The sequence below is a fragment of the Furipterus horrens genome, unplaced genomic scaffold (genome assembly GCF_987537825.1).
Source record: "Furipterus horrens unplaced genomic scaffold, mFurHor1.1.pri manual_scaffold_4, whole genome shotgun sequence".
NCBI classification, from domain to species: Eukaryota; Metazoa; Chordata; class Mammalia; order Chiroptera; family Furipteridae; genus Furipterus; species Furipterus horrens.
The window spans coordinates 140,996,350-141,022,969 of NW_028327174.1; the positions used below are offsets into that span (position 1 = coordinate 140,996,350).

The 26,620-nt window shown below is 37.0% G+C and overlaps 1 protein-coding gene across 1 annotated transcript in view; it reads left to right on the plus strand.

Annotated features, from left to right (window-relative positions):
• The window catches only part of FREM1 (FRAS1 related extracellular matrix 1), a 165,517-nt gene that overhangs the window by 68,875 nt on the left and 70,022 nt on the right, over window positions 1-26,620 (plus strand). Inside the window, exons 14-19 of the mRNA XM_090274092.1 lie at window positions 7,657-7,865; window positions 10,477-10,570; window positions 15,832-16,084; window positions 22,638-22,832; window positions 23,909-24,094; window positions 25,602-25,798. Of these exons, the coding sequence (XP_090130218.1) occupies window positions 7,657-7,865; window positions 10,477-10,570; window positions 15,832-16,084; window positions 22,638-22,832; window positions 23,909-24,094; window positions 25,602-25,798 (1,134 nt within the window). The remainder of the gene's footprint in view (window positions 1-7,656; window positions 7,866-10,476; window positions 10,571-15,831; window positions 16,085-22,637; window positions 22,833-23,908; window positions 24,095-25,601; window positions 25,799-26,620) is intronic.

The window sequence follows — 26,620 nt, forward strand, 5'->3', positions numbered from 1 at the left end:
TATTAACTTCTTTATAAATTTTTGATATTAAAATCTTATAAGATGTATTGGGGAATATATTCTCGCATTCCCTGGGTTGACTTTTCACTTTGTTGATGATTTCCTTTGTTGTGCAAAAACTTTTTAGTTCTTTTTTTAAAATATATTTTATTGATTATGTTGTTAAAATAGTTCCAATTTTTTTCCCCTTTGCTCCCCTCTGCCCAGTACTCCTCTTCCCTCCAGCAATCCCACACCCCTTAGTACATGTTCATGGGTCATGCATAAAAGTTCTTTAGCTTCATCTCTTCCTACATTATTCTTAACTTCCTCCTGTCTATTTTGTACCAACCAATTATGCTTCTTAGTCCCTGCACCATTTTCCCATTACTACCCTTTCTGCCACCCAGCTGATAACCTTCCAAATGATCCCCATACCTATGATTCTGTTCCTATTCTGGTTTGCTTAGTTGGATTTTGTTTTTATTTTTTAGATTCAGTTGATAGTTGTAAGTTTGTTGTCATTTTAGTGTTCATAGTTTTGATCTTCTTTTTCTTAATTAAGTCTCTTTAACATTTTATATAATAATGGCTTGGTGATAATGAACTCTTTTAGCTTTACCTTGTCTGGGAAGCACTTCATCTGTCCTTCCATTCCAAATGATAGCTTTGCTGGATAGAGTAATCTTCATTGTAGGCCCTTGCTTTTCATCACCTTGAATACTTCTTGCCAGTCCCTTCTTGCCTGCAAAGTTTCTTTTGAGAAATCAGCTGATAGTCTTAAAAGCACCCCTTTGTAGGTAACACTCTGCTTTTTTCTTTCTGCTTTTAAAATTCTTTATCTTGAACCTTTGGCATTTTAATTATGATGAGTCTTGGTATGGTCCTCCTTAGGTCTAGCTTGTTTGCGACTCTCTGTGCTTCCTGGACTTGTATATCTATCTCTTTCACCAGATTAGGGAAGTTTTCCTTCATTATTTTTTCACATAAGCTTTCAATTTCTTGCTCTTCCTCTTCTCCTCTGGCACCCTTATGATTTGGATGTTGGCATGTTTAAAGTTGTCCCAGAGGTCCCTAAGTCTCTCCTCATTGTTTTCAATTCTTGTTTCTTCATTCTGTACTGGTTGGCTGGATTTTTTTTTCCTTAGGTTCCAAATCATTGATTTGAACCCCAATTTCTTTCCCTTCACCATTGGTTTTGTGTGGATTTTCCTTCGCTTCACTTAGCATAGCCTTCACTTCTTCCATTATGGGTTTGCCATACTCAAGCACATCTGTCAAGTCTGTGAGCATCTTTATCACCAGTGTTTTGAATTATGTGTTTGTGAGGTTGGCTATCTCCTCATCACTTAGTTCTCCAACTGGAACCTTGATCCATTTCCTCTTTTGGGCCATACTTCTCTGTCTCCTCATTCTGACAGGCTCCTGTGTTTGTTTGCCTCTGTGTCTTAGAGCTGTCACTCCTGTTATGTTGTAAGGGGCGGAGCCTTAGGTATTTGTCAGTATAGGACAACCTGTTTTACCATATTGTGGTGCTGTATGTGGGGGAGGGGTCTGAGAGGGAGCAATGCTGCTTGCTCAGCACTTGCCCCTTTTCCAGACACTTCTCCCACTTCTGTATGGGACTGGCGCCTCTCTAGCTATTGTCTTGGCCATCATTCCCAGAGTGGGTGGGTCTGCAGATGTTCTAGGACCATGAGGGCCCTTTAAACAAGCAGACTCTGCTGAGAGACTGGCAATTTCTTCCTCTGCCCGTTCAGAAGCAATGAGGCTTTATTTTCCCTGGTGCTGGAATGGTGAACTGTGGGGTCTGGTCAGGAGCCTGGAATGCTCCCCAGGTGTCCCACCTGACTTTTTAAAATGTGGAAATGCGCTTTCCACTGGCCTGCTAGTGCCGCAGCTTCTGCTGCCACCACACCGCATCCTCTCTGCCCTGGCTCCACCCTGCCTACCTGTCTGGATAAGTATTTCTTCTTTCTTTCTTTATTTTTTTGTTGGACTTCCATGCAGCTCAATTTTCTGGAACTTCTGGTTGTCTCTAGTTTTGAGGTAGCTGTATTTTTTCTTCGTTGTAGAGGGAGACCCAGCGTGTCTGTCTAGGTCTCCATCTTGGCCAGAAGTCTGAAAAATTTTTAGTTTGATGTTGTCCGTTTTACTTATTTTTTCTTTTGTTTCTCTTGCCTGAAGAGATATATCAGTTAAATATTGCTATGAGCAATGTCTGAGATGTTACTGCCTATGTTTCCTTCTAGAATTTTTATGGTTGTGGGTCTAATATTTAAGTTTTTAATCCATTTTAATTTTTTTCTTATTCTTACTAAAAAAATTAATAAGAAGGTGCTCTATTTTAATTTTTCTGCATGTATTGGGTTGGCCAAAAGACCATATGATTTTTTTCTATAAAATAAAAAACATATTTTTTATTTTCACCAATAACTGTTGACTTGAACATTTTGAGTATGTGTGCTATCTGCCAGGTGGTATAATATTGATTGTTCTTAATTAATGTTTCTATTTGATTGCTATCAATTTCAACTGGTCTAACCAACTGTGGAACATCATTCAGCAAGAAATCTCTAGCACAAAATTTTGGAAACCACTTTCGACACATTAGATCAGTCACAGAACCTTCTTCATATACTACACAAATCTTACTTTACATTTCAGCTGCATTTTAACCTTTTTTGAAATAATAAAGCATAATATGCCAAATATGTTGCTTATTTTCTTCCATCTTCAATATTAAAATGGTTACACAAAAACTCACCAATTTTTATGTTTTTAAAAAAATGGCACAATAACCTAACAAAACTCTTTCGAATAAAGTTAAAGACAATTAAGCACTACTAGAGCCATCTTACAAACAACAGGCAAATAAACAAACAAAATTCCTGGCTAACCCATTATCTGTCCAATTTTTCCAGCACCATTTATTGAATAAACTATCTTTAACCCATTGTATGTGCTTGCTTCCTCTGTCGAGTGTTAATTGACAATAAAGGTGTGGGTTTATTTCTGGGCTGTCTATTATGTTCCATTGATCTATGTATCTGTTTTATTCCAGTACCATACTGTTTTGATTACCTGGCCTTATAATATAGTTTGATATTAGGTAACATGATTCCTCCAACTTTGTTCTTCTTTCTCAGAATGGCTGTTGCTCTGCAGTGCCTTTTGTTGTTTCATTTAAATTTTTGAAATATTTGTTCTGGTTCTATGAAATATGTTATTGGAGTCTTGATAGGAATTGTGTTGAATCTATAGATTTCTTTGTGTAGCATGGACATTTCTATGATGTTAATCATTCCTATCCATGAACATGGTATGTACCTCCATGTATTTTATCTTCTTCAGTTCTTTCTTCAGAGTCTTATAATTTTCTGAGTGTAGGTCTTTTACAACATTTACTAGATTTATTCCTCAGTATTTTTTTGAAGCAATTACAAATGGGTTTGTTTTCTTAATTTTCCTTTCTGATAGTTTATTGTTGGCATATAAAAATGCAACTGATTTCTTCATATAATTTTGTATTCTGCTATTTTGCTGAATTCATTGATGCGTTCTAGTAGTTTCTTGGTAGCATCTTTAGGGTTCTCTGTGTACAGTATCTTCTCATCTGCAAATAGACAGTTTTCCTTCTTCCTTTCTAATTTTAATGTTTTTTATTTTCTCTTTTTGTCTTATTGCTATGGCTAGGACTTCCGTACTATGTTGAATAAGAGAGGTGAAAGCAGACATCTCTTTTTTTGAGCTCTTAAGGGGAAATGTATAGTTTTTTGCCCATTGAGTATGATGCTGGAAGTGGCTTTGTCATATATGGCCTTCATTATGTTTAAGTGTGGTCCCTCTATACCCACTTTGCTGAGTTCCTATTATAATTGTGTGCTGGATTTTATCAGATACTTTTTCTGCATCTATTGGTATGATCATGTGGTTTTTATTCTTTATTTTGTTTATGTGGTGAATCACGTCTATTAATTTGCAATTGCTGCACTAACCTTGCACTCCTGGAATAAACTGCACGTGATCATGGTATATGATATTTTTTATGTATTCCTGTATTTGGTTTGCAAATATTTTGTTGTGGATTTTAGCATCTACGTTCATCAGGAATATTGGCCTATAATTTTCTTTCTTTGTAGTGTCTTTATCTGGTTTTGGAATTATGAAAATGCTGGAATCATAAAATGAGCTTGGAAGTTTCCTCTTCTCGAACTTTTTGAAGTAGTTTGAGAAGGAAAGGTGTTAGTTATTCTCAGAATATTTCATGAAAATTCATCTGTGAAGCCATGCAGTCCAGGACTTTTGTTTGTTGGGAGTTTTTTCATTACTACTTCAATGTCACTAAGTGTAATCTGTCTATACAGATTCTTTGATTCTTCCAGATATGACTTTGTAAGATTGTATATTTCTAGGAATTTATCCATTTCATCCAGGTTGTCCAGTTTGTTGGCATTTAGTTTTTCATAGTATTTTCTTACAATCCTTTGTATTTCTTTGGTGTCAGGTGTTGTTTCTCCTCTTTCATTTATGATTTTATTTATTTGGGTTCTCTTTCCCTTTCTTGATGAATCTGGTTAAAGGTTTGTCAATATTATTTATCTTTCAAAGATTCATTGATCTTTTGTATCATTTTTTATTTTTATATATTTTTAAAAGATTTTATTTATTTATTTTTAGAGAGAGGGGAAGGATGGGATAAAGAAAAGGAGAGAAACATCAGTGTGTGATTGCCTTTTACATGCCCACAACTGGGGACCTGGGCTGTAACCCAGGCATGTGGCCTGTTGGGGAATTGAACCAGTGACCCTTCGGTCCACAGGCCAGCGCTCAATCTACTGAGCCACAACAGCTAGGGCTGTATCACTTTTAAAAGACTCTCTGTTGTGTATTTCTGCTCTGATTTTTATTATTTTCTTCCTTCTACTACTTTGGGCTTTGTTTGTTGCTCTTATTCAATTTCCTTTAACTGTGAAGTTAGATTATTTGTTTGAGCTTTTTCTTGTTTCTTGAGATAGGCCTATCATGTTATATATATCTTTTTTAGAACTACTTTCCCTCATCCCACAGATTTTGGGTTGTTGTGTCCTCATTTTCACTTGTATTTGGTGTCTTTTTGATATCTTCCTTGATCTCATTGTTGGCCCACTCATTGTTTAATAACATGTTATTAACTTCCATGTCTTTGTATTCTTTAAATTTTCTTCTTGTGACTGATTTCTAGTTGCATAGCCTTATTCTCAGAGAAGATGCTTGATATGATTTCAATCCTTTTAAATTTATTTATGCTTTCTCTGGGTCCTAAATGTGGCCTCTTCTAGAAACATCCCTTGTGCACTTGAAAAGTATGTATATTCTGCTGCTTTGGGATGAAATGCTCTGTAGGTATCAATTTGGAGTGACATGCTTTGTGCATGTGATCTAGCATGTTGTTCAAGGCCACTGTGTCCTTATTGATTTTCTGCCTGTAAGATCAATCCATTGAAGTCAATGGGGTGTTAAAATCCCCTACTATGAGTGTATTTCTGTGGACCTCTTTCTTTATATGTATCAGTGTTTGCTTTACATATTTAGGTGCTCCTATGTTGGATGCATAAATGTTTACTAGGGTTATATCCTCTTGTTGAATTGTTTCATTTATCATTATGTAGTGTCCTTCTTTGTCTCTTACTATAGCCTTGCTATTATAAAGTTTCTTTTGTTGGATATAGGTATTGCTACCCCAGTATTTTCCCCTTTCCATTTGAATGAAATATCGTTTTCTATTCTTTTACTTTTAGTATGTGTATATCTTTCAATCTGAGGTGGGTCTCCTGGAGGCAGCATATATGCAGATCTTTTTTTCTTATCCATTCAGCTACTCTAAGTTTTTTGATTGGAGCCTTTAAGCCATTTACATTTAAAGTGTTTATTGATAGATATGTATGTAGTGCCATTTTATTTTAAAATTATTTTCCTCTGCCCCCCCCCCCTTGTTCTCCTTCTTCCTCAAGCAAGCCCTTTAACATTTGTTGCAGTACTGGGTTGGTGTTAAGAAACTCCCTTAGCTTTCTCTTGTCTGGGAAGCTTTTCATTTCTTCCTCAATTTCAAATAATAGACTTGCTGCATAAAATAGTCTTGGTTGTGTTGGCCTTTTAAGAGGCTCTCTCTTTCTCTAGTCATCTCTCCCTGGCAGACAGAAACTCCACTGCTTTTCACAGATGTATGTTATTTGGGTGCCTTTCCTGGTTCTGGTACTCTAAGCTGAGTTGCCCAGCTTGGGGTTTAGACCCCACTCTTCTCAGTGGGAACCCTCTAGCTGCTGAAATATTACTCTGGATCTTTAGCTGCCACTCTGGGAACCCAGCTAGCTGTGTTGTGCCCCCACACTTCCTTCCAGTCTCGTTGTGGTGATGCAGTTTCTTCCATATGTCCTTGGCTATAAGGCTTCTCTCCAGTTAGTGTTCAGTTGGTTTTTCAGGATGATTTTTCTATAATTTAGTTGTAATTCAAGTTTGGTCCTGGGAGAAGGTTAGTGTAGCTTCCACCAACTCTGTTACTGTCTTGGATTGGCTTCAATATTTAAGTCTAATATTTGAGTAAATATATTTCCCATGGAATGTTCAAATTCTGATCTTCAGTTTCCCTGCTCCACTTCCATCTCTGAAATACTATAGCTAATGTTTAAAAACTTGAATTATTTTCCCAAATCTTGAAGAATTTTTAAGTTGAAGAACAGAGATGGATTGTTTCTCTAGGGGAATTTCATATAGGTTTTGCTCACTTTTGTAGATTAAGGTATATATCCAGAGAAGGAAAACTCTGACTCCAAAAAACCTCCGCTGCCTTGCAGCATACCTCTTCAGGGGAAAGGCTAAGGGAGTAAACCCCGACAGAAAATCCGGAGCCGGAGTCCCTAAGGCGGTTTGACGTTGTAGTCAACACCGGCAACTCCTGCGGCGCACCTGAAGCCAAGCTGTATTGACTCCGTCTTTCCCTTGGACCCTTCAGCTGCGAAGAGAGGGGCGGTCTGCTGCATGGGCAACAGCAGACCCTCCATATCCCCCTGGCCAGGCTCTGCAGCTTCAGCTTCACTGGAGAGGACACTCCAGCGTCATCGCAAGATGTCGATTCAACACGGGAGGAGACAGATACCGTGTCACTTCCGAGTCGGACTGCACAACCATTCTCGGTGGTGCAGATAGACTCTTAAGAAGCTACACCATCGTCTCTCGAGACGGACGGCTGCCGACGATATATATATATATATATATATATATATATATATATATATATAGAGAGAGAGAGAGAGAGAGAGAGAGAGAGAGAGAGAGAGAGAGAGAGGAAGAGAGAGAGAGAGAGAGAGAGCGCGATGGTAGGTGTGGACATGATAATGATGTTATTATTTTCTCATGTTAGGTCCACTGATAGTAACCAATTTGCTTTTACTATACAGGTTCTGGAATAAATGACATGCAGATACTTTCAGGTTCTTTGTATCCATCAATGCTTAGAATCTGAAACGTTTTGTAAACAGTATTTCTCAGCTTAGATGTTCAGCTATGAATTTTACCACATTCTTGAAAAATTATTTAACAAGTGAATATGATACTGAAACTTTTTTATTGCTTTAATGAGATCTTCTTCAGGGATACCTCATGGAACAAGGCTTTAAATGTTTCTTTCCTTCTGTCTAGGTACTCACCAATTCTCTGAGAGTGGCTGAGGGAGGTCACTGCGTTGTCAGCACGGAGCACATTCTGGTTTCTGACATGGATACCAAACCGGACAATATCTACCTGTCCCTGCAGAGACTGCCTCAACATGGAACAGTAGAGCTGGATGGGTTCCCTCTAAACACAGGGGGCACATTTTCTTGGGGAGACCTTCATGCCTTAAAAGTTAGGTTAGAACATTTCCTGGCTTTTTTTCTTTACATGCTTTGACTCCCATCTGGTTCAACTGTGATGAAGAGGAAAAGAAAGAAGTTCATCCAATTCAGTCAGAAGTACTAACTTGCCACTTAGTACTTTTGAGGGTCAGCTGAAAATTAGAAATAAAAAATTTTTAATTTTCTTCCAGACAGTTTCTTTCCCTCCGGCTTGCTGTAGCGATAGGGATGACTTTATGGATATTTAAACAGCAAAAATTCATTACCATGAATATTAAATTTGCTGAAAGAGTATATATCACAAGAAATAGCAGTTAAACTAGATGAATATAGACTGAAATAATCTGTAAGGTTAATCTACATAATTGAACTTGGCTTTAAGAAAAGACAATTTCATAACACTGGAAACCAGAGGACAGAATTCTGTTGATCAATGCTTTAATGTATTATAAATTTCATTGCATGCTATTGGGAAGGGGATTTGCATGCAGACAAATAGGATAGGCTCAGTAGGTAGGGCATGGAGTAGGACTTGACTCTCTGACAGTCAGGGATAGAGCAATCTCTGCCTCATGGTCCTAAGGTCGTTCCCTTACCTTGAACTTAGTCTTTCACAGTTCTGTAAGAAAATTTTCTACAAAATCTAGTAATAAAGACCCTTCTATAAAACAGTGCAAGACACTCAAAAACAATGGTGAGGTAGAGCAACATACTGGGTAATTTCTCACAGGTTCAAGTTATACATAGAAATTTTGGCCTTTCCGATAGAGTATAGTAGAAAGTATTAGGCATCAAATGCTTAGTTCCACACTTGAAAGTTTACTAGGAAATAAGATTTGTGCCCAGCAACATCAATTTCATCTGATAATTTTGTTACATTATTTATGTATAGTCTCCAATATCCTTACTCTTTTCACCACTCTTATCCTCATTAAAATGTCCTTTCCTTTTCTTTTGAGATCTCAGTTCTTAGCTACATGTGTGAGAGCTGTTTAAGTAATTCTGCTCGGGTGTGAATGATGGCTAGGAAAAGAAAAGTACCAATATTAGCCAGCATATATACTTTCAGCATTCTTCTAGAGATTTGCAATTATGTTTTTTAAAAAATTTACTTTTCATGTCAATCAAGCCTGACAAGCTGGATGGTTCTGTTCTTGTGTTATAGTTGAAACTAAGGTACAAAGAGGTGAGGTCACTTAGCTAGTATATGGCAGAGTCTGGTTATAAAAGAAGTTCTGTTTGACCGCAGAGCCATGCCTTTGGATATGTAGTCCTAGTCCCACTTGGCTCTTTCAGACATTTTAGCATGGTAAGATAGCATTAGCACATTATCTCATACCAATCTAATTTGCTGAAAACATCAGGGAGCATGAGCAAGTGAAGTATAGGAGGCAGCTTGTGGGAGAGATACTGGGGGCAAGAGGTGAGCCTTCTCCACCATTGGAATAGAATCCCAACGCCCTAGCCAGAGTAGGGGGAGACTAGTCCTGAGAAAAATACCTTTTAACTTTGGAATTTTTCATTTATAAGTATTTTATATATATGTTCAACATACTATACTATTTTTAATGCAACATCCTTTTTTTAAAACCAACTTTGTCGATATATAATTTACATGCCTTTCATACATAATTCACTCATTTAGGTATACAATTCAGTGGCTTTCCATATAATCAACTCTCACAATAATCAATTTTAAAATGGTTTTACTACCCCAAAAAGAAATCCTGTGCCCTTTATCTGTCCCATCTCTCCAATTCTTCTTCATCTCCCAGCTCTAGACAACCACTCATCTATTTTCTATCTTTGTAGACTTGCCTGTTCAGGGCACTTCATATAAATGGTATCATACAACATGTAGTACTTTGTGACTGGCTTCTAATGGAACTTCTAATTTAATTTTATAATTCTTATTTTCTTTCCTGAGTATCTTAAACAGATCATTGATAAGGTAAAAACTTGGCTCAGTGCAAAAGCTATTTGGAATTTAGCAAGTAAAAAATGGAAATTCTAGGAACAATTTATTTAAGAAACTTCACTGAGAATTAAGGGAAAATGAGTCCAGAAGAGACAATGTGAAAATATTTTTAAGTCTGAAAGTTTTATAGATTGAGAGGAGGAGAGGTAGTAAACAGAAAAGGGAAAATGATAGAAAAGAAGCAATAAATATTTCATAGGTCAAAGTTTTAGAGAAGAGCTGAATAGATCCAGAGCACAGGCAGAAGGATTAGCCTTAAAAGTAAAGGAGGAGGGGAACTCCTCCAAATTCACATAGTGTCCCACCTTACCTGTCTACTGCCCAGTCTCAGAGTTCCCCTGGCACCAACCAGTGTTTTCTGTAAGTAGTCAGATCTGCACCAACTGGATTCTATTGTCACAGTGGCAAGCTAAAGGGCTGCTTTTGGATTTGGGGTGAAATTAAGAATGCATATGACATATTTTTCCAGGGTAGAGCAATTTTATACTCAGGGATACTTGAATAATTAAATATGATTATCCTGTGTTTTGCGATACTTATTTTTTGAACGTATGACCAAAGTCACAGATGAGCTCCATGGATGTGTTAGGCATCTCAGAATACTCTCATAGTGGCCTTGAGAGGTTATGACAAATGTCCTCCCCACAGATATCAGCATGATGGATCTGAGATACTTCAGGATGACGTACACTTGGAGGTCACAGATGGCACCAATTCAGTAAAATTTGTTCTACACATTGAGGTGAGTAGAAAGTTTCCTCCTTGGTTCACATAGAAATGGAGCAACTGGTTTAGAAACCTCTTAGAGTCCCTGATAGAATTTAAAGCACACAGTCTTGTTCAAAGACGAGAATGCCTGCTTACATCTTTGAATGTCTCAGGACAGAAAATAGAGAGCAAACTTGTATTGGTGAAACGGGCAGACTGTTTTCTTTCTCCAATCCATTTAAAGATAGAGATGCTCTGGCCTCAAACCCATATACTTAACATAAAAAGCAATTGATTTTATGTATAAATTATTTCTAATATTTTTGAGCTGTAATATTCAACCTGCAGCTGGGCAGCTTAGACTAGCATCGCTAGGATTTTCTCTGGAGTGTGGAAGAAGCTATGTCTATATATGTATGGTGGCCCTTTGTGAATTGGCCTGAGGTGTGTTTGAAATGATGATATTCCCTCTCTCCACAACTGAAGAAAAATCTGCACATAAGGTTGAGTATATCCACAAAGGCCTGATGGAAAACCCCATGTTTTGCTGTTGAGTGACCATCCAGATCTATAAGCATAACTCATAGGATTTGCAGATATTTATAGTTAGAGACAAAGGAAAGTCTTCAAAAAGACTCATTAGGCTTGTGGAAGAGCCACTAATTATTCTTACTGCACTAAATTCTATTTCTGTTTGAATTTTGTCAGATCTTTGTGATATGAAATTATTATTTGTGATAATAATAATGTGTTTGTAAAATATTTTACAGTTAATAATTAATTAAGAATGACTACATCCATCTAGTGTTTGAAGTAGACAGGGAAGAAATTATCCCCATTTTATGGTGAAGGACATGTAGGTCCAAGGAGGTTCAATGACTTGCCTAAAGTCATTATCTTGACTGTGTATGTAGACCTGGGCTGGTACCTCCACTCTCTGTTCCTTAGACCAATGTTCCTTCCTCCTCACCACTGCCACAGCTGTAAATTACCAAGTGATTATAATTATCATGCTTGCTAAGATTTCGTGAGTACTTATCCATGCCAGTCACAATGAAGAGCTTCTTCCTTCCATTTTTCCACTTAATCCTGATGATGGCCTGTTCTAGGTGAAGAACAGTATGTTATTTCAGCTTCAATAAGAAAAATTATTTTTTATTGGCAGACCTTCATATATAGAGAGAGCATTTCTGAGTTACATATTTTTTCCAGAAAAGCAAATTTTAGGGGAAAAAATCCAACCCCATTTATCTTCCATTGTTGACCATCTTCTTTTTTTAAAAAATATGCTTTATTGATTATGCTTACAGTTGTCCCAATTTCTTTTCCCTTTGTTCCCCTCCACCCAGTGACCCACCTCCCTCAGGTTGTCCACCCCCTCCTTAGTCTATGCCCATTGGTTGTGCATATAGTTCTTCTCAACATCTTCCTATCTACTCCACTCCATTTTACTATGCTTCTTAATTCCTGTATTATCTCTCTCCATTTTCCCACATCCCACTCCCAGGTGACCTCCCCCCAATATGTTCCCCATACCTATAATTCTTTTCCTATTCTCGTTGCCTACTTAGTTTGCCTTTGTTTTGATTCCCTAGCTTCTGTTGTCTGTTGTTGTGATACAGTTTTCATTTTAATGTTCATAGTTTTGATCCTCTTTGTCCTAAATAAGTCCCTTTAACATTTCATATAACAGTGGTTTGGATCTGATGAACTCCTTCAGTTTTACTTTGTCCTGGCAGCACTTTCTCTGCCCTTCTATTCTGAATGACAGCTTCACTGGATAGAGTAATCGTGGTTGTAGGTTTTTGCTTTTCATTCCTTTGAATATTTCTTGCCAGTCCCTTCTTGCCTTCAGATTTTCTTTTGAGAAATCAGCTGATAGTCTTACTGGGACCCCTTTGTACATAATTCTCTTTTTCTCTCTTGATGCTTTTAAGATTCTCTCTTGATCCGTAATTTTTGACTTTTTAAAAAAATAATTAATTAATTTATTTGTTTAATTAATTAATTATTTTTATTTATTTTTTGTTTTTTTAGAGAGAGGGGAAAGGTGAAAGAGAGGGAGAGAAAGATCACTGTGTGGTTGCCTCTCACTCGCACCCCTAACTGGGGACCTGATGTGCAACCTAGTAATGTGCCCTGACAGGGAATCGAACCAGCGACACTTGGCTCGCAGGCCGATGCTCAATCCACTGAGCCACAGCAGCCAGGGCAATTTTTGACATTTTGATTATAATGTGTCTTGGTGTGGTTCTCCCTGGGTCCAGTTTTTTTGGAACTCTGTGTGCTTCCTGGACCTGTAAGTCTATTTCCTTCCCCAAGTTAGGGAAGTTCTGCTTCATTATTTTTTCACATACTTTTTCAACTTCTTGTTGTTCTTCACCTTCTAGCAACCCTATGAATCAAATGTTTGTCAACTTATAGCTGTCCCATAGGTTTCTGAGCCTCTCCTCATTTTCCTCACTTTTCATTATATCTTTCTGCACTGGTTGACTGTTCCTTCCCTATGTTCCAATTTGTTTATTTGATCCCTGGTTTTCTTTCCCTCACCATTTGTTTTGTATGTGTTCTCGTTAATTTCAGCAGGACTAGCCTTCATTCCTTCTCTGTCTTGTTTAAGATCTGCTGTCAGGTTTATAAGCATTCTTATAACCAAAGCTCTGAATTGTGCCACAGAAAGATTTCCTATCTGCTGATCCGTTAGATCAAATATTTGCTGTCTGGTCAGCTGCATCACTGGGATCTCTATCATGATCTCTGTCATCCTGACAGTTTTGTGTCTACCTTTGCTTCCTGGGTGGGGCTGTCACACCTCCTATGCTATAGTGGGCAGAGCTCTATGCACTTGTCACTGCTGGGCAACCCTTCTCACCACGCTGTGGTGTTTTGTGTGGGGGCGGGGGTCCAAGATGGATTCTTGCTGTTTACTCTCCGCTGAGAGACTGTGAACTTCTTCCTCCATCCCCCCACTCCTGGCCTTCACATTCCAGCAATGGGGATCTGCCTTCCTCAGCATTGGAATCATGAGCTGTTGGGTTTGGTCTGCAGCTAGGGTTGCTCCCTAGGTGTTTCTTGCCTCTTTTTAAATACAGCTGTCTGTACTTACTGCCATCCTGCTGCTGTTGCTGCAGCTGCTGCTTTCTACACAGCTTGACCTTTCCACCCTGGCTTCGCCCCTCCTAGCTGTCTGGATGAGCACCACTTCTTTATAACTTCATATGTTGGACTTCAATGTAGCTTTATTTTCTGGAACTTCTGGTTATTACTGGTTTTGCGGTAGATGTGTTCCTTCTTAGTTGTGGAGGGAGACAGAGCATGTCTGTCTACGCCTCCATCTTGGTTGGAAGTCCATCTTCTTATTAAGGGCAATAAGCAGTGCGTTTGGGGAAAACAATGTGTTTATTTTTCTTTTCTAGACAAAAGGGCATGGCCTCTGAATGCCAGTCAGAAGTAAAAACAGTTTTTAGACAATTACGTGTTATTGTTTTTTATCTATGAGGAATGTTTTAATTCTGTTGCCTGTTGACGGTATTATTCATTTGAGGCTGAGACTATTTATGAACTGCTGCAAGATGGTGATCATAAATGTATTGGTGAGATTCATTGATTGGTTGTCAAGACCAATAATAAAAATGGTCTTTAATGAATCCACTCAGTGGGCTTGAATGAAGATATTGTTTACTTATAAGCCAATAGAAAATAAAATATTATTAATGATTAAATAAATAAGGCTGGGTTTCTACCACCCCTTCCCTCTATCCATGAAAGGAAAGTGTCAACATAATTTCATATATGCTTGTTGTAGAATGTAACAGCTGTTTAAAGAGCAGGGTAATCAGGACATATATGCAGGGTTACATTCATTTATTCATTCATGCCATAAATATTTAACTAGTGTCTTCTTTTCTGACTTTTCTTATTTGTTCATTTTTATTGTGTTTTTTTCCATTACCATTTATCCCTTCTATACCCTCTTCTACCTACACCCCTTTCCCCCCTTAAGAGTATCTTCTATATGCCAGGTCCTATGCTAGATGCTTAGGATATGATGATGAATGAGACAAATAAAGCTTACAGGCAAAGAATGAAGGCAGACATTAAAAAGATTATCACTAAAATAATTAGTTAAAATATGGATGTGTCCTACAAATAAATGGGGTGCTAAAAGAGAATACATAGTATAAGTTCCTAAATGAGTCTGAGTTGTCAAGGAAGATTTTCCTGAGGAATGCACATATGACCTGGGGTAAGAGATAGCCAAGCAAAGAGCTGGGGGCAGAGATAGGATGCTAGGTGGCACAAAGACCGGAGATGGGAGGAATGCAGTGTTTTGGGATGAAAACAGAGTGGGGTGGCAAAGGCACCCCATGGCATGGGATGAAGCCATAGACATCCTAGGAGAAGCACTGCAAAGCCATTAAAGGTTCCCGCAGGGCAGTGACTTGATGAGAGCCAAATTTTCAAAGATCCCCTCTGGCTGAAGCATGGGGGAAGGACACGTAGGGCTGAGAGTATTCACAGGCTGGACTTGGCAAATCAACTTGCAGCCTACACCAGGTTGTGGCTGTGAACTCAGGAGGCATGGCCTTCATTCCCATTTAGAAGACATCCATTTTCAAATTTCTTCATCATCTTTTAAAATTCTGAGACCAGTGTAAGTCTATTCTGCTTTCTTTCCCTTCTACTTGGAGCTTTGTTTTCATGACGGTGAAAGAAAAATGTTCTGTCAAGTTGAAACCTGGCATTGATTTAATGGGTATGGAGTTTCAGATTTAACTAAAAATGTTTCAGATGCAGCTGCTGTTTATTGTGGGTCCAGAGAAACTTCCTGGGTGGCAGGAAGTTGAGGGTAGAGAGAGCTTTGTAATCACCAAGTAATTTGAAATATAAATAACTTTGATGTGGTAAATGTAAATGCATAAGACCACAAGGACCAGATTTTCTCTAGACTATCTGTGAATTTAATGAAGGAGGATAGGGGCTTTGGTGAAGAATGCTTTATATTACATTTATATTCTGTCTGCCTGAAAACAAATTGGAGACTTGAGTCCCGAACCATAACTGTACTCTCCCATTCCTACCTAAAATGTCTCTCATGTGGGTCATTTCTTGCAAGATGGGCCATATGGGAAAAGTTAAAAGATACAAACTGCTTGGCCAAATTCCATGGCTATTGTTTCATGTGTCTGGAAGATTGAAAACGCCTGTCATTCTGACTATGAGCTATGGGTTACCAGTTGGGCAATTTGTCATTGCTTTCTTTTTCTTGAAACCATGCATTTTTTTCCTACTTAGGTATTTCCCATAAATGATGAGCCACCAGTCCTAAAGCCTGACCTCAGCCCCAACCTGCATTGCTCAGAGGGTGGTGAGGTGGTCATCACCTCTGAATACATTTTTGCTACTGATGCGGACAGTGATGACTTGAAACTGATGTTTATAATTTCTCGAGGACCTCAGCATGGGGTGGTGAGGAAGGCTGGCGTCACAGTGGGTCAGTTCTCTCAGGGAGATGTTATCTCAGGGGCTGTGACGTATAAACACACAGGTAAGTGATAGTATTGTAACTACGTTTAGTGAGGGAATGTAAGTAACCTGACAGTCTCAACCCCACTCCTTTACTATAGGTTCCAATAATCTAACAGTCTTAGTGCTTGCTTCCATTAAAAAGAAACAGCAGCAGCCTGTATCCCATTTTTCAAGTAGGATCACATACTAAGAAGTATTTCTGATCTTATTAATATAATGAATTTCAGAGTAGAGAGAGAGCAAGTATTATTGTTGCTCTGTACATCGTGTTTCCACGTAGACCTTCTGTTCACACTGGGGTTATCCTCACTCCCTTTGTGGTCATTGGACAATGGTTTTATTTGACCATCACAGCTTCTGGCTTCTGGATACATAAATCATAACATCATAGCAGAAATGTCTGAAGTAAACTCCATAAGATAATTATATTATTAATTTTAAAAGTTTACTGGTCACCGCCTGGCTCCTAAGAAGTAACTGGCCTGCCTTTGAAGTTTCTGAAAATCGAAGTGTAAGAACAGAGTCACTCAGATGACCATTAAGACACAGTGAGCTAAGAGGCAGAGGTTTATTGGGGAAATCAGCAAGTGGGGAGACCTGCCACAGGTGGTCAGGACTCTGCCTTTCTAGGGGAGAAGGGTTTTTTTTTTAATAGGGGGAGAGCATAGAGGGGATTTTTTTTGTGAGCCTTGTCAGTGGTTGGGCCTTCTGGTAGCTGCAGGTGTGACAGGCTGATCAAAACAGGACATGGTTTCAGTCTGATACATTCTGTCATCTCACAGGCAGCTGCAAGCGGGGTAAGGGGTCATGTAGTCTGGGGTCTGGAGATGTCAAAAAGATGATGTCTTAAGCTTTGTGTAACTTGTCCATGCACTCTACAGTGGTGGGCACAGATTAGAGATGCAGTAAACACTTTTTATTAGCACTGTGGTTACATTTCTGGCGTAACATTATATTGTTACCCAGTGGCATGTGTTCCCCATGTAAAATGTTCAGATAAATAAAATATTAATTCACCATCTGATGTCTGCAAGGCACAGCACTAGGCACTGTGGGCTACAAAGGAGTTTAATCCAGACCTGGTTGTGAAGGACTTTTCCTTTAAGTGGGTAGACAAACCCATTTACATGAAGAAATGACAGTATGATACATCTGCATATCATCACCCCTTACAAATCTTCTGAATCTGGATTGGGGGCGTTTCCAGAGTAATGGCACTGTATACTTCTTCACACTGCCTTTTATTGCACTCTGTTACAGTTTCACATTTGCCCATCTGTATGTGTCTCTAATCTGTAAATTCCATGGGGGGAGTACGATTGGATACGTGGATATGTGGGCCTAGTGAGTGGTTGTGGAAATAAGAGCTATCAGAATTCAAATCATTTTCTTATTTGAAGAGATGTATAGAGAGAATGTAAGCAGTGTGGGGAGGGCGAAGGAAACTCAAGGAGAGAGGATTGAGATAGCTAAGAATTAACTTGGAAACAGGAGAAAGCATTTGGAGAGTATATTTTTATATGTACTTTGGTAAACAATGCTTTATTAGAATACCAGTTTTCTCATGCCAATTAGTGTTGTGCATTTTAATCACTCTCAGACGTCTTTTTTCTTTAAATGATAGTTCCTTATCTTTTTATCTATGTTTAGTCTTAGGTGAGGTTTATTTAGTGATTTCCTTGTCCTGGGTGGCATCATCCAGGTGTTTGATGTCTCTCAATGTCTCTCAAAAGTTTGCAGCTAGGTACTTTTTTTGGATTGCCCCAGGAGATCTCAAATAGACTGGGAGAAAGGGATCCAAAGACCAAAGATTGTTGTTTGTTACGTAATTTTGACATCTTTGGCAGGCTCATGCAGCATAGATAAATTAGGGTGAGATGAATGTATCTTCTTTTCCAGTGCCTTGTTCCAGGTGCTAAAAACAACAGGTGTGATAGTCATGTAAGGGAGTGTTAATAGCTTTTTTCTAGTATGCCATTGGGCAAATTTTTTTCAAATAGATTTTTTTGCTGTTATTAAATTAGCAGAAATACTGTATTCAAAAGGTGTTTTCTTTTTGGAGTGTTATGTTTTCTTATAATCACACGATTACTCAATTGGTAGTTATTTAGCACTCTGCTGAGATTAGTATAAAGAGCCACAGTATTGTAAGATCGAGTTTCAGTGACCTAACTCTTGTCTACATAATGGTGATTATAAAAGTTACCTGAGAATAATTTGTCACCATTATTTTATTTGCTTTCTATTATTATGAAAAGAATACATGCTCACTGAAGAAACCTTGAAAAGTATGAAAAAATATCATGATGTTTTGAAAAAAATCACTTTATTTACCTGTTAAAATAACCACTATTTAACATTTCAGTATTACAATATTTTATTTTATTTTTTCTAACCATAATTTTTAACATCGTTGCAATTGTGTTGTATGTGCAGTTTTGTAGATTACCTTTTTCATTTAAATTACCACCAAAAATGTTTAAAATATTTTTTCATTAAATATGAAGCCTTTTTTCTTTTTATTTATTTATTTTTAATGGAATTTATTGGGGTGACATTTGTTAATAAAATTATATAGTTTTCAGTTGTACAGTTATGTAATATCTGTATATTATATTGTGTATTTACCACCACTAGTCATCTCCTTCCATCACCACTTGTCCCGTTTACCTTCTTCTACTTCCCCCTACCCGCTTCCCTCTGGCAGTCACCATGTTGCTGTCTATGTCCAGAGTCTTTCTTTTTTTTTTCTTTGTTTAATACCTTCACCTTTCTTACCCAGCCCCCAAGCCCCTCCCTCCTCTCTGACAGCTGTCAGATTGTTCTCTGTTTCCTTGAGTCTGTCTCCACTTTGTTATTTTGTTTTGTTCATTAGCTTTCACATATAAGTGAAATCATATGATATGGTCTTTCTCTGACTGGTTTATTTCACTCAGCATAATACTCTCCAGATTCATCCATGCTGTCATACAAAGTAAGATTTCCTTTTTTTTTTCTTTTCTTTTTTTTTATGTCTGGGTAGTATTCCATCATGTAAATGTACTACAGCATTTTTTATCTGCTCATCTACTGATAGGCACTTGGACTGCTTAGAAACCGTGGCTATTGTAAACATTGCTGCAATAAACATAAGGGTATATATATTCTTTGAATTAGTGTTTGGGGTTTCTTTGGATATATTCCCAAAGGTGGAATTGCTAGATCATTAGGCAGTTCCATTCTTAATTTTTGAGATAACTCCATAGTGTTTCCACAGTGGCTGCACCAATCTGTATTCTCACCAATACTTGTTGTTTGATGATTTATTGATGATGGCCATTTTGACAGGTGTGAGGTGATATCTTATTGTGGTTTCAGTTGCAGTTCTCTGATGATTAGTGACATTGAGCCTTTTTTCATGTCTATTAGCCATCTGTATGTCCTCTTTGAAGAAGTGTCTCTTCAAGTCTTTGGTCTAGTTCTTAATTGGATTGTTTTTTTAGTGTTGAGTTTTATAAGTTCCTTATAAATTGTGGATATTAATGTGGTGTGAATATGTTCTCCCACTCAATGGGTTTTCTTTTCATTTTGTTGTTGGTTTCCTTTGCTGCAGTCCTTTATTTTTAGTTTGATGTAGTCCTTTATTTTTTTCTTTTGTTCTTTTGCCTGAGCTGATTTACTGTTATTCAACATGGTTCTGGAAGTCCTAGCCACAGCAATCAGACAAGAAAAAGTAAAAGGCATTCAAACTGGAAAGGAAGAAGTAAAACTGGCATTGTTTTTAGATGACATGATACTGTATATAGAGAATCCTAATAATTTCACCAAAAACCTACTAGAACTGATAAATGAATTTAATAAAGTAGCAGGATACATAATAAATATCCAAAAATCAGTTGCATTTTTATACACCAATAATGAACTATCAGAAAGGGAACCTAAGAAAACAGTCCCATTTACAATTGCTTCAAAAAAATAAAATACCTAGGAATAAATTTAATGTAAATAAAATTAAATGTAAAAGACCTGTACTAGAAAAATTATAAGACACTGAAGAAAGAAATTGAAAATGATACAAGTAAGTGGAAGCATACTTGTATGCCATGTACATGGATAAGAAGCATTAGCATAATTAAAATGTCCATACTACCCAAAGCAAGCTATAAATTTAATGCAATTCCTATCAAGATACCAATGGTGTATTTCACAGCACTAGAACAAATATTTCAAAATTTATATGGAACCACAAAATACCCCAAATAGCCACAGCAATCTTGCCAAAAAAGATCATAGTGGAGGAATCATACTACCTAATATGAAACTATACTACAAGGCTATAGAAATCAAAACAGCATGTTACTGGCTTAAATATAGACATATAGATCAATGGAACAGAATAGAGAGCCCAGAAACAATTAATATTTGACAAAGGAGGAAAAAACATACATTGTGATAAAGACAAATGATGTTAGGAAAATTGGGCACATACTTACAAAAAAGTGGAACTAGACTACCTTCTTACACTATACATAAGAATAAACTCAAAATTGATAAAAAAAACTTAAATATTAGATTTGAAATCATAAGAGTCCTAGAAGAAGATGTAGGTAGTAAAATCTTGGACATGTCTCAGCAATATTTTTTCTAAGAAAATATTTACTAAATGTTATGAAGCTATAAAGTTTTTATAAACATAAGCTTAATAAATGAATACTGTTTTATAATATAGAAGTATATTATTAATTTGCTACTCTCCCAATATTAAACATAGCCATTCAAAATTTTTCTCTTAATACTATGATTAAGAGTTTTAAATATAAATCATGTCTTTAGACTACATTTCATTTCAAGGTAAAGAATTCTTCCATCTGTGTTGTCTTCTCTGTGACAATGCTGAGGCTACTTTTCCAGCTCTTTCTGTAAATATATTCTATGTTTCTGTCATATTGAAATTACAGTTACTTTATGTACTATGTTTGCTTTTTTAAAATAAAAGCTGTCTTCCCTTGTCAATCTCTGGAATGATTTTTCCATTTTTCTTCCTGATTCCCTCTCTCTATGGGTCCTCTTTCCCAGCTCCCAATTTTCTGCCATACCTAACGCTCAATACAAAGCCAGGAAAGTTACCTGGAAAGACTCCTCTGACTTTCTCTGCCATGTGTGCTCTACCCCCTGCCAGTGTCAATCAACACTCTTATCTTCTTCACCCTTGGCACCTTGTACAGAATCAGGCTGAGGTTTTCCATTTAATGGGTAATAACTGGCTCAATCGTGGCAATTTTATGACGTTCCATTTTATACATATACACACCAGTGATATTCTAAGCAAATTGCATCTCTTTCTCTATAATTAGACTGTTGGTCTTTTGACATTTGGCATTATCTCAAAATACCTTTGACATTTTCAAAATGTCTGTCTTTCTCTGCTGGAGCACCCAGAACACTGTCATATGGTAGACATTAAATATTAAATATATATTTGTTGAGTGAATGATGAATAATATGCTTTAAGCCAATTTGTTTTTTATGTATGTGAATAGATGAGAGGCCTCTTATTTTTTACTTTTCCCAATGTTGAAGGCTGGCTTTTAATTCTAATTATCCCAACTTCAACTCTATTTTTCCTTAAAACAGTTTTTCATCCCTTAATCATTTGGTTGCTCAAAAATATCACCTCTGAATTGTATCAATACTTGTCTTTTTTTTAAACAGGGAAAATAGTGCCAAGCACAATACTCTGTAGATATGACCAATGTATCTAGTGAAAAAGCAATGACATCCCTTATCTTCTGTGTTCTAGTTTCATAAAAACTTCAGGCATAATTGCTTCCCTTTTGGCACTTTCAGAGTGATTCATGAGAATTACCAAAAGCACATCTGGCAAACTTTTCAGTTTCCTGGATAAGGAATGCTACTACCTCGATGCTGTTAGTTAGTAACCCGAGAGTGACTGTCCTGTTTGCTGATAAACTATCTTCCCTTCTTCCCCTCACTGCCTAAGTTGAGGGCATTCTGAAATTCATGGGTGTAAGCCCTAAAGAGAATAAAGAAAATGAAAACAATTGTCACTTCTTTTCCAGGTGCTGTTCTTATTTTGTTACATCTTGGCTTTTATATAATGAGGAAAATACTGAAACAAATGACAAAAATGTGGATTATCTCTGTATTTCACCTGCCCGTGTTTTTCTACTCCTTGGAGTGATGATGTGGTTGATGGTTTTTCATGTATGGTGGTTAATGCAAATGGGCATGCCATTACCAGAGAGAATTAGGGAAGAAGAATGAAACTATCACTAGTTCTGTGTCTCTTCCTTGGTCATTTGCGAACTGTCAGACCCTTATTAGCTCTGTTTTGCTCCTCCATTTGGTGATAGATGTTTGGCAGGGATTTCAACAAAAGGCAACAGATGGGCAAGCATTTTTGCATTATTTTCACAACTCAAATTTCATAGTGATAAAATTGAGTTTTACTTTTTAGCCACATAAGTTCTTTTTCTTGACATTCTGTTCTTGTAGAAGAGGTTTGAGTAGATTTCACCTTGGTATTCAGTATTTTTAAAAAGTTAAGTGTCAGCTATGGTTGTGTCTTCCAGGTGGTGAGATTGGTCTGGTGCCTTGTTATGACACGATTACGTTAGTGGTTTCGGATGAAGAAGCAGGCCCTTCTGTGAATGGCTGTTGCTACAACGGACCTCATCCATCTGTTCCTCTTCATGAGTCCTTTCCAGTGTACGATCTCAACATCACAGTACGTCCAGTGGACAATCAACCGCCTTCAACTGCAATAGGTGACAATGTTTTTTCTGTTAAAATCCTGTTACCTCACCTAGTCACACACCCGTGGTTCAGTGAAATAATGCACTTTACTTATAGTCAAAATAGAAAGCCGTGATACAGAATTGCCTCCAATAATTGCCTTAATGCAAATTGGTGGAAAATCCCAAATCTGTAGAAGATTACAGGGCAAAAGAATCTACTTATTTAAAAATTTAGATAATTCTGTATGGAGAGACAATGCAAGTGTGTGTGTGTGTGTGTGTGTGTGTGTGTGTTGGGGTGAGGACAACATTGGAATCCTCAACTATTCTGGTTTTATTTCACATGGGAAAACACTATTTGCCTGCTGGAGAGAGAGAGTAATTTATTCTATCCATAATAATTTCTATTAGAACAGAATGAGTATACCAGAGAGACCATTTATATACATTTAACTGTATTTGCTTTTTAGAAAGTCATCTCTTCATAGGCATTATGTATATGTTCTGTCTCTCAGAAAAAAATATGAGCATATGTATGAATGTTATTGAAATTTGCAAACTATCTCCCAAGCAATGTTCTGGAAAGAAAGCATTATCCCTGCAGAATAATTAAATACTAAGGCATGAAAAAAAACAGTGGTTATGAGCAATTCATAATAGCTTGCAGGCAATTAACGCTCTGACAAACAGAGGTAACAACTGATCTTGAAGAGTACATAAACTACATTTAGTGGCTTATCATTAAAACAGTTTGGCAATTCTTATTGTCATTTGTCACTTCTATAGAGACACAAGGGAAATCAGAGTTCCTTGAGAATGACTAAAGGCTGTACTGAAGCATTTAGTATTTCTTCTGTCTTTCTATTATTGTCTGGCTTGCTTATACAAGAAAAAATATGTAATTTCATAAGTCAAATTCCAGCCATTAGCCCTGAATATTTTTGCTGTAAGGAGAATTATGCCAGAGGAAATGAACATCTCCTGTGGAAGTATATTTGCATGTGGGAAACTTCTCTGAATTGGAATTTCAATCACCCCCTTTGTCCTCACTATTATGATTAGAAAATTTCACACTAAGTCATAATTGTGTTATTATTTGTATGCAGGTACCATGTTCCTGGTAGATGAGGGTTTCTCAGCAGCCCTCACCATTAACCATTTGTCAGCCACTGACCCCGACACTGCAGCCGATGACTTGGAATTTGTTTTGATTTCTCCTCCCCAGTTTGGCTATCTTGAAAACACCCTCCCTTCTCTGGGTTTTGAGAAAAGCAATATGGGTGTAAGTATAGGTAAGTCAGTTTTATGACCAGCCATGACTTGCCTATGTTTATGCTCTTACTGACTAGATCATGCTCAGTCACTGGGTAAGCACTTAAAAAATGGCCAAAGCACCATATACCTTTAAGGAATTAATATAGCTTATACTTTTGAATATTATTATTTAAAAATTTAATTTTGAAATTTCCCATGCATGCAAGTTTACTTCAAAATAAATGAAAATTTTACCTATGAAAATGGATAATTTCTGGGGATCTAAGGTACTATAGTTAATAATAGTGCCCTGTATATTTGAAAGTCATGTAGCGAGTCTGCTTTAATGTTCTCACCACTTCAACAACAAAATGGTAATTATGTGAGATGAATGATGTGTTAACTAACCTTATTATAGTAAACATTTTGCAATTTATGTGTGTATTAAATCATTACCTACACAATGTTATATGTCAATTATATCTCAATAAAGCTGAAGGGAAAATATTAATTGCATTAAAGTTTATACAATGCACAACATTGAACATTTTTCTCTTGATTGAAGAAATTGTGAAAAATACCAAACAACAGATCAGCTAATTCCACTTAATCCAACCAGTTGCTTGATAGGAATGTGAAGTAGGCAGATGATTGACTCTTGTTTTGCCTTTATTTGAAAGAGATGGTTTCTTTCTTTTTCCTAATAGATCCTTTTATTTGGTATTTTAAAAAATTACCAACCTTTTCTCAGGAGAAAATTAACATGTAATAAGAAAACTGAGGCCCTGGGAGAGGAAAGGTCACTCCATAAAGGGTAGATTTTCTCCACAGCCCACACTCTTCACCTAGTACATGGCTTAGAAAACACTGGACTTTGTGTCTTTATTATCTACCAGAGATGGTACAGGGATTTTCTTAGTTTCTGGGGAAGGCAGAGAGAGAGTCTCTTTCTAAATGAAGTGTGACAAGAACTGCTCATACAAAAGAAGTGGCTTTAACCAAGAGAAGATTTCACTAATCCAATTATACAAAGACTGGTCATGAAGTCCCTACATATTCTGGTTAACAGTTATCACCCTTCTGTTCTCCATACACATTTTAACCCTTCCTTGGGATGTATGGTTATCTGGGTTTTTTTTTTTTTTTTAAATAATTTATTTATTTGTTTCTTTTTATTTTATTTTATTTTATTAGAGAGAGGGGAAAGGAGAAAGAGAGGGAGAGAAACATCACTGTGCGGTTGCCTCTCACTCGTGCCCCCAACTGGGGACCCGACGTACAACCTAGTCATGTGCCCTGACTGGGAATCGAACCAGCGACACTTGGCTCGCAGGCCGACGCTCAATCCACTGAGCTACAGCAGCCAGGGCTGGATATCTGTTTTTATGTTGACAGTTGACAATAGCCCCTTACCGCTAATTCTTATGTGAACTGCCATGATCTGTTGTTTGCTTTGCTGAGAAATAAGCTACTGGTTAAAGGATTAAGGACTAGTAGCTTAGAAAAAAAATTCTTATTTACTTGCTTTCTCTTGGTGTCCTCTAGCTTCATTTTGGTGGAAAGACATGAAGGCTTTGCATATTAACTATGTGCAGTCCAGGCACCTGAGGATGGAACCAACGGCCGACCAGTTCATGGTGTATGTTACAGATGGGAAGCGCCGCTCCTTGGAGACACCATTTTACATTATAATCAACCCCACAAATGATGAAGCTCCTGACTTTGTGGTACAGAATATTACTGTAAGATCAGAGTTTTTTATTTCTCTCTTATCATTTTCTGATTTTTATTTTCACCTTGTCAATTTACATTGGTTCAGGTGTACTTAACACATTAAGTTGATAAGGAGTGTGGAAGGCAGTAACAAATGTCATGTAATGTAGTCACTTGAAAAATATTCTAATATTCCTGATGGTAATGGTAATAATAATTGCTAGCATATAGCAAATGCATGGATGCAATTATAGTTATGTGTACATGTAAGATAAATATTGACTAGGTTGTAGGTACTATACCCACCCCCTTACATGTATATTTATATTTAATCCTCAAAATAAGCTTTTAGGGTGATTATATTATTGTTGGCATTTAGTAACTACAAAGATGAGCCAGGAAGAGGTTAACTAAGTGGTCCAAGATTACAGAACTTGAAAGTAAGTGTCACTTAGGGAATTTGTTCCTAAGTAGACTGATTCCACAACATGCCCTCTTAACCAATGCTATAATGGCAAGGACTCTTTACTCATAAATTACAGACATACTTTTAAATATAGCTAGTTATAAAGATATATGAAATAAAAAAATACAATCTGAACCTATCTTTTTATGCAGTTCTAAAATGTTTTAATATAATATTTGTTAGTTTTACTTAAAAATTTATATATGTGTGTATATATAGTTAAAATGGCCCATAATATTACTCCTGAGATAACACCTGTTATCTTTTATATAATAATAATAAATGTATGTTATTAAACAAGTTACAATGTTGATAAACATATACAGTGAAATATGAAACTTTCCCTTTTCAACTGCTCCTACTCATAGTCACTACTCATCAGTTG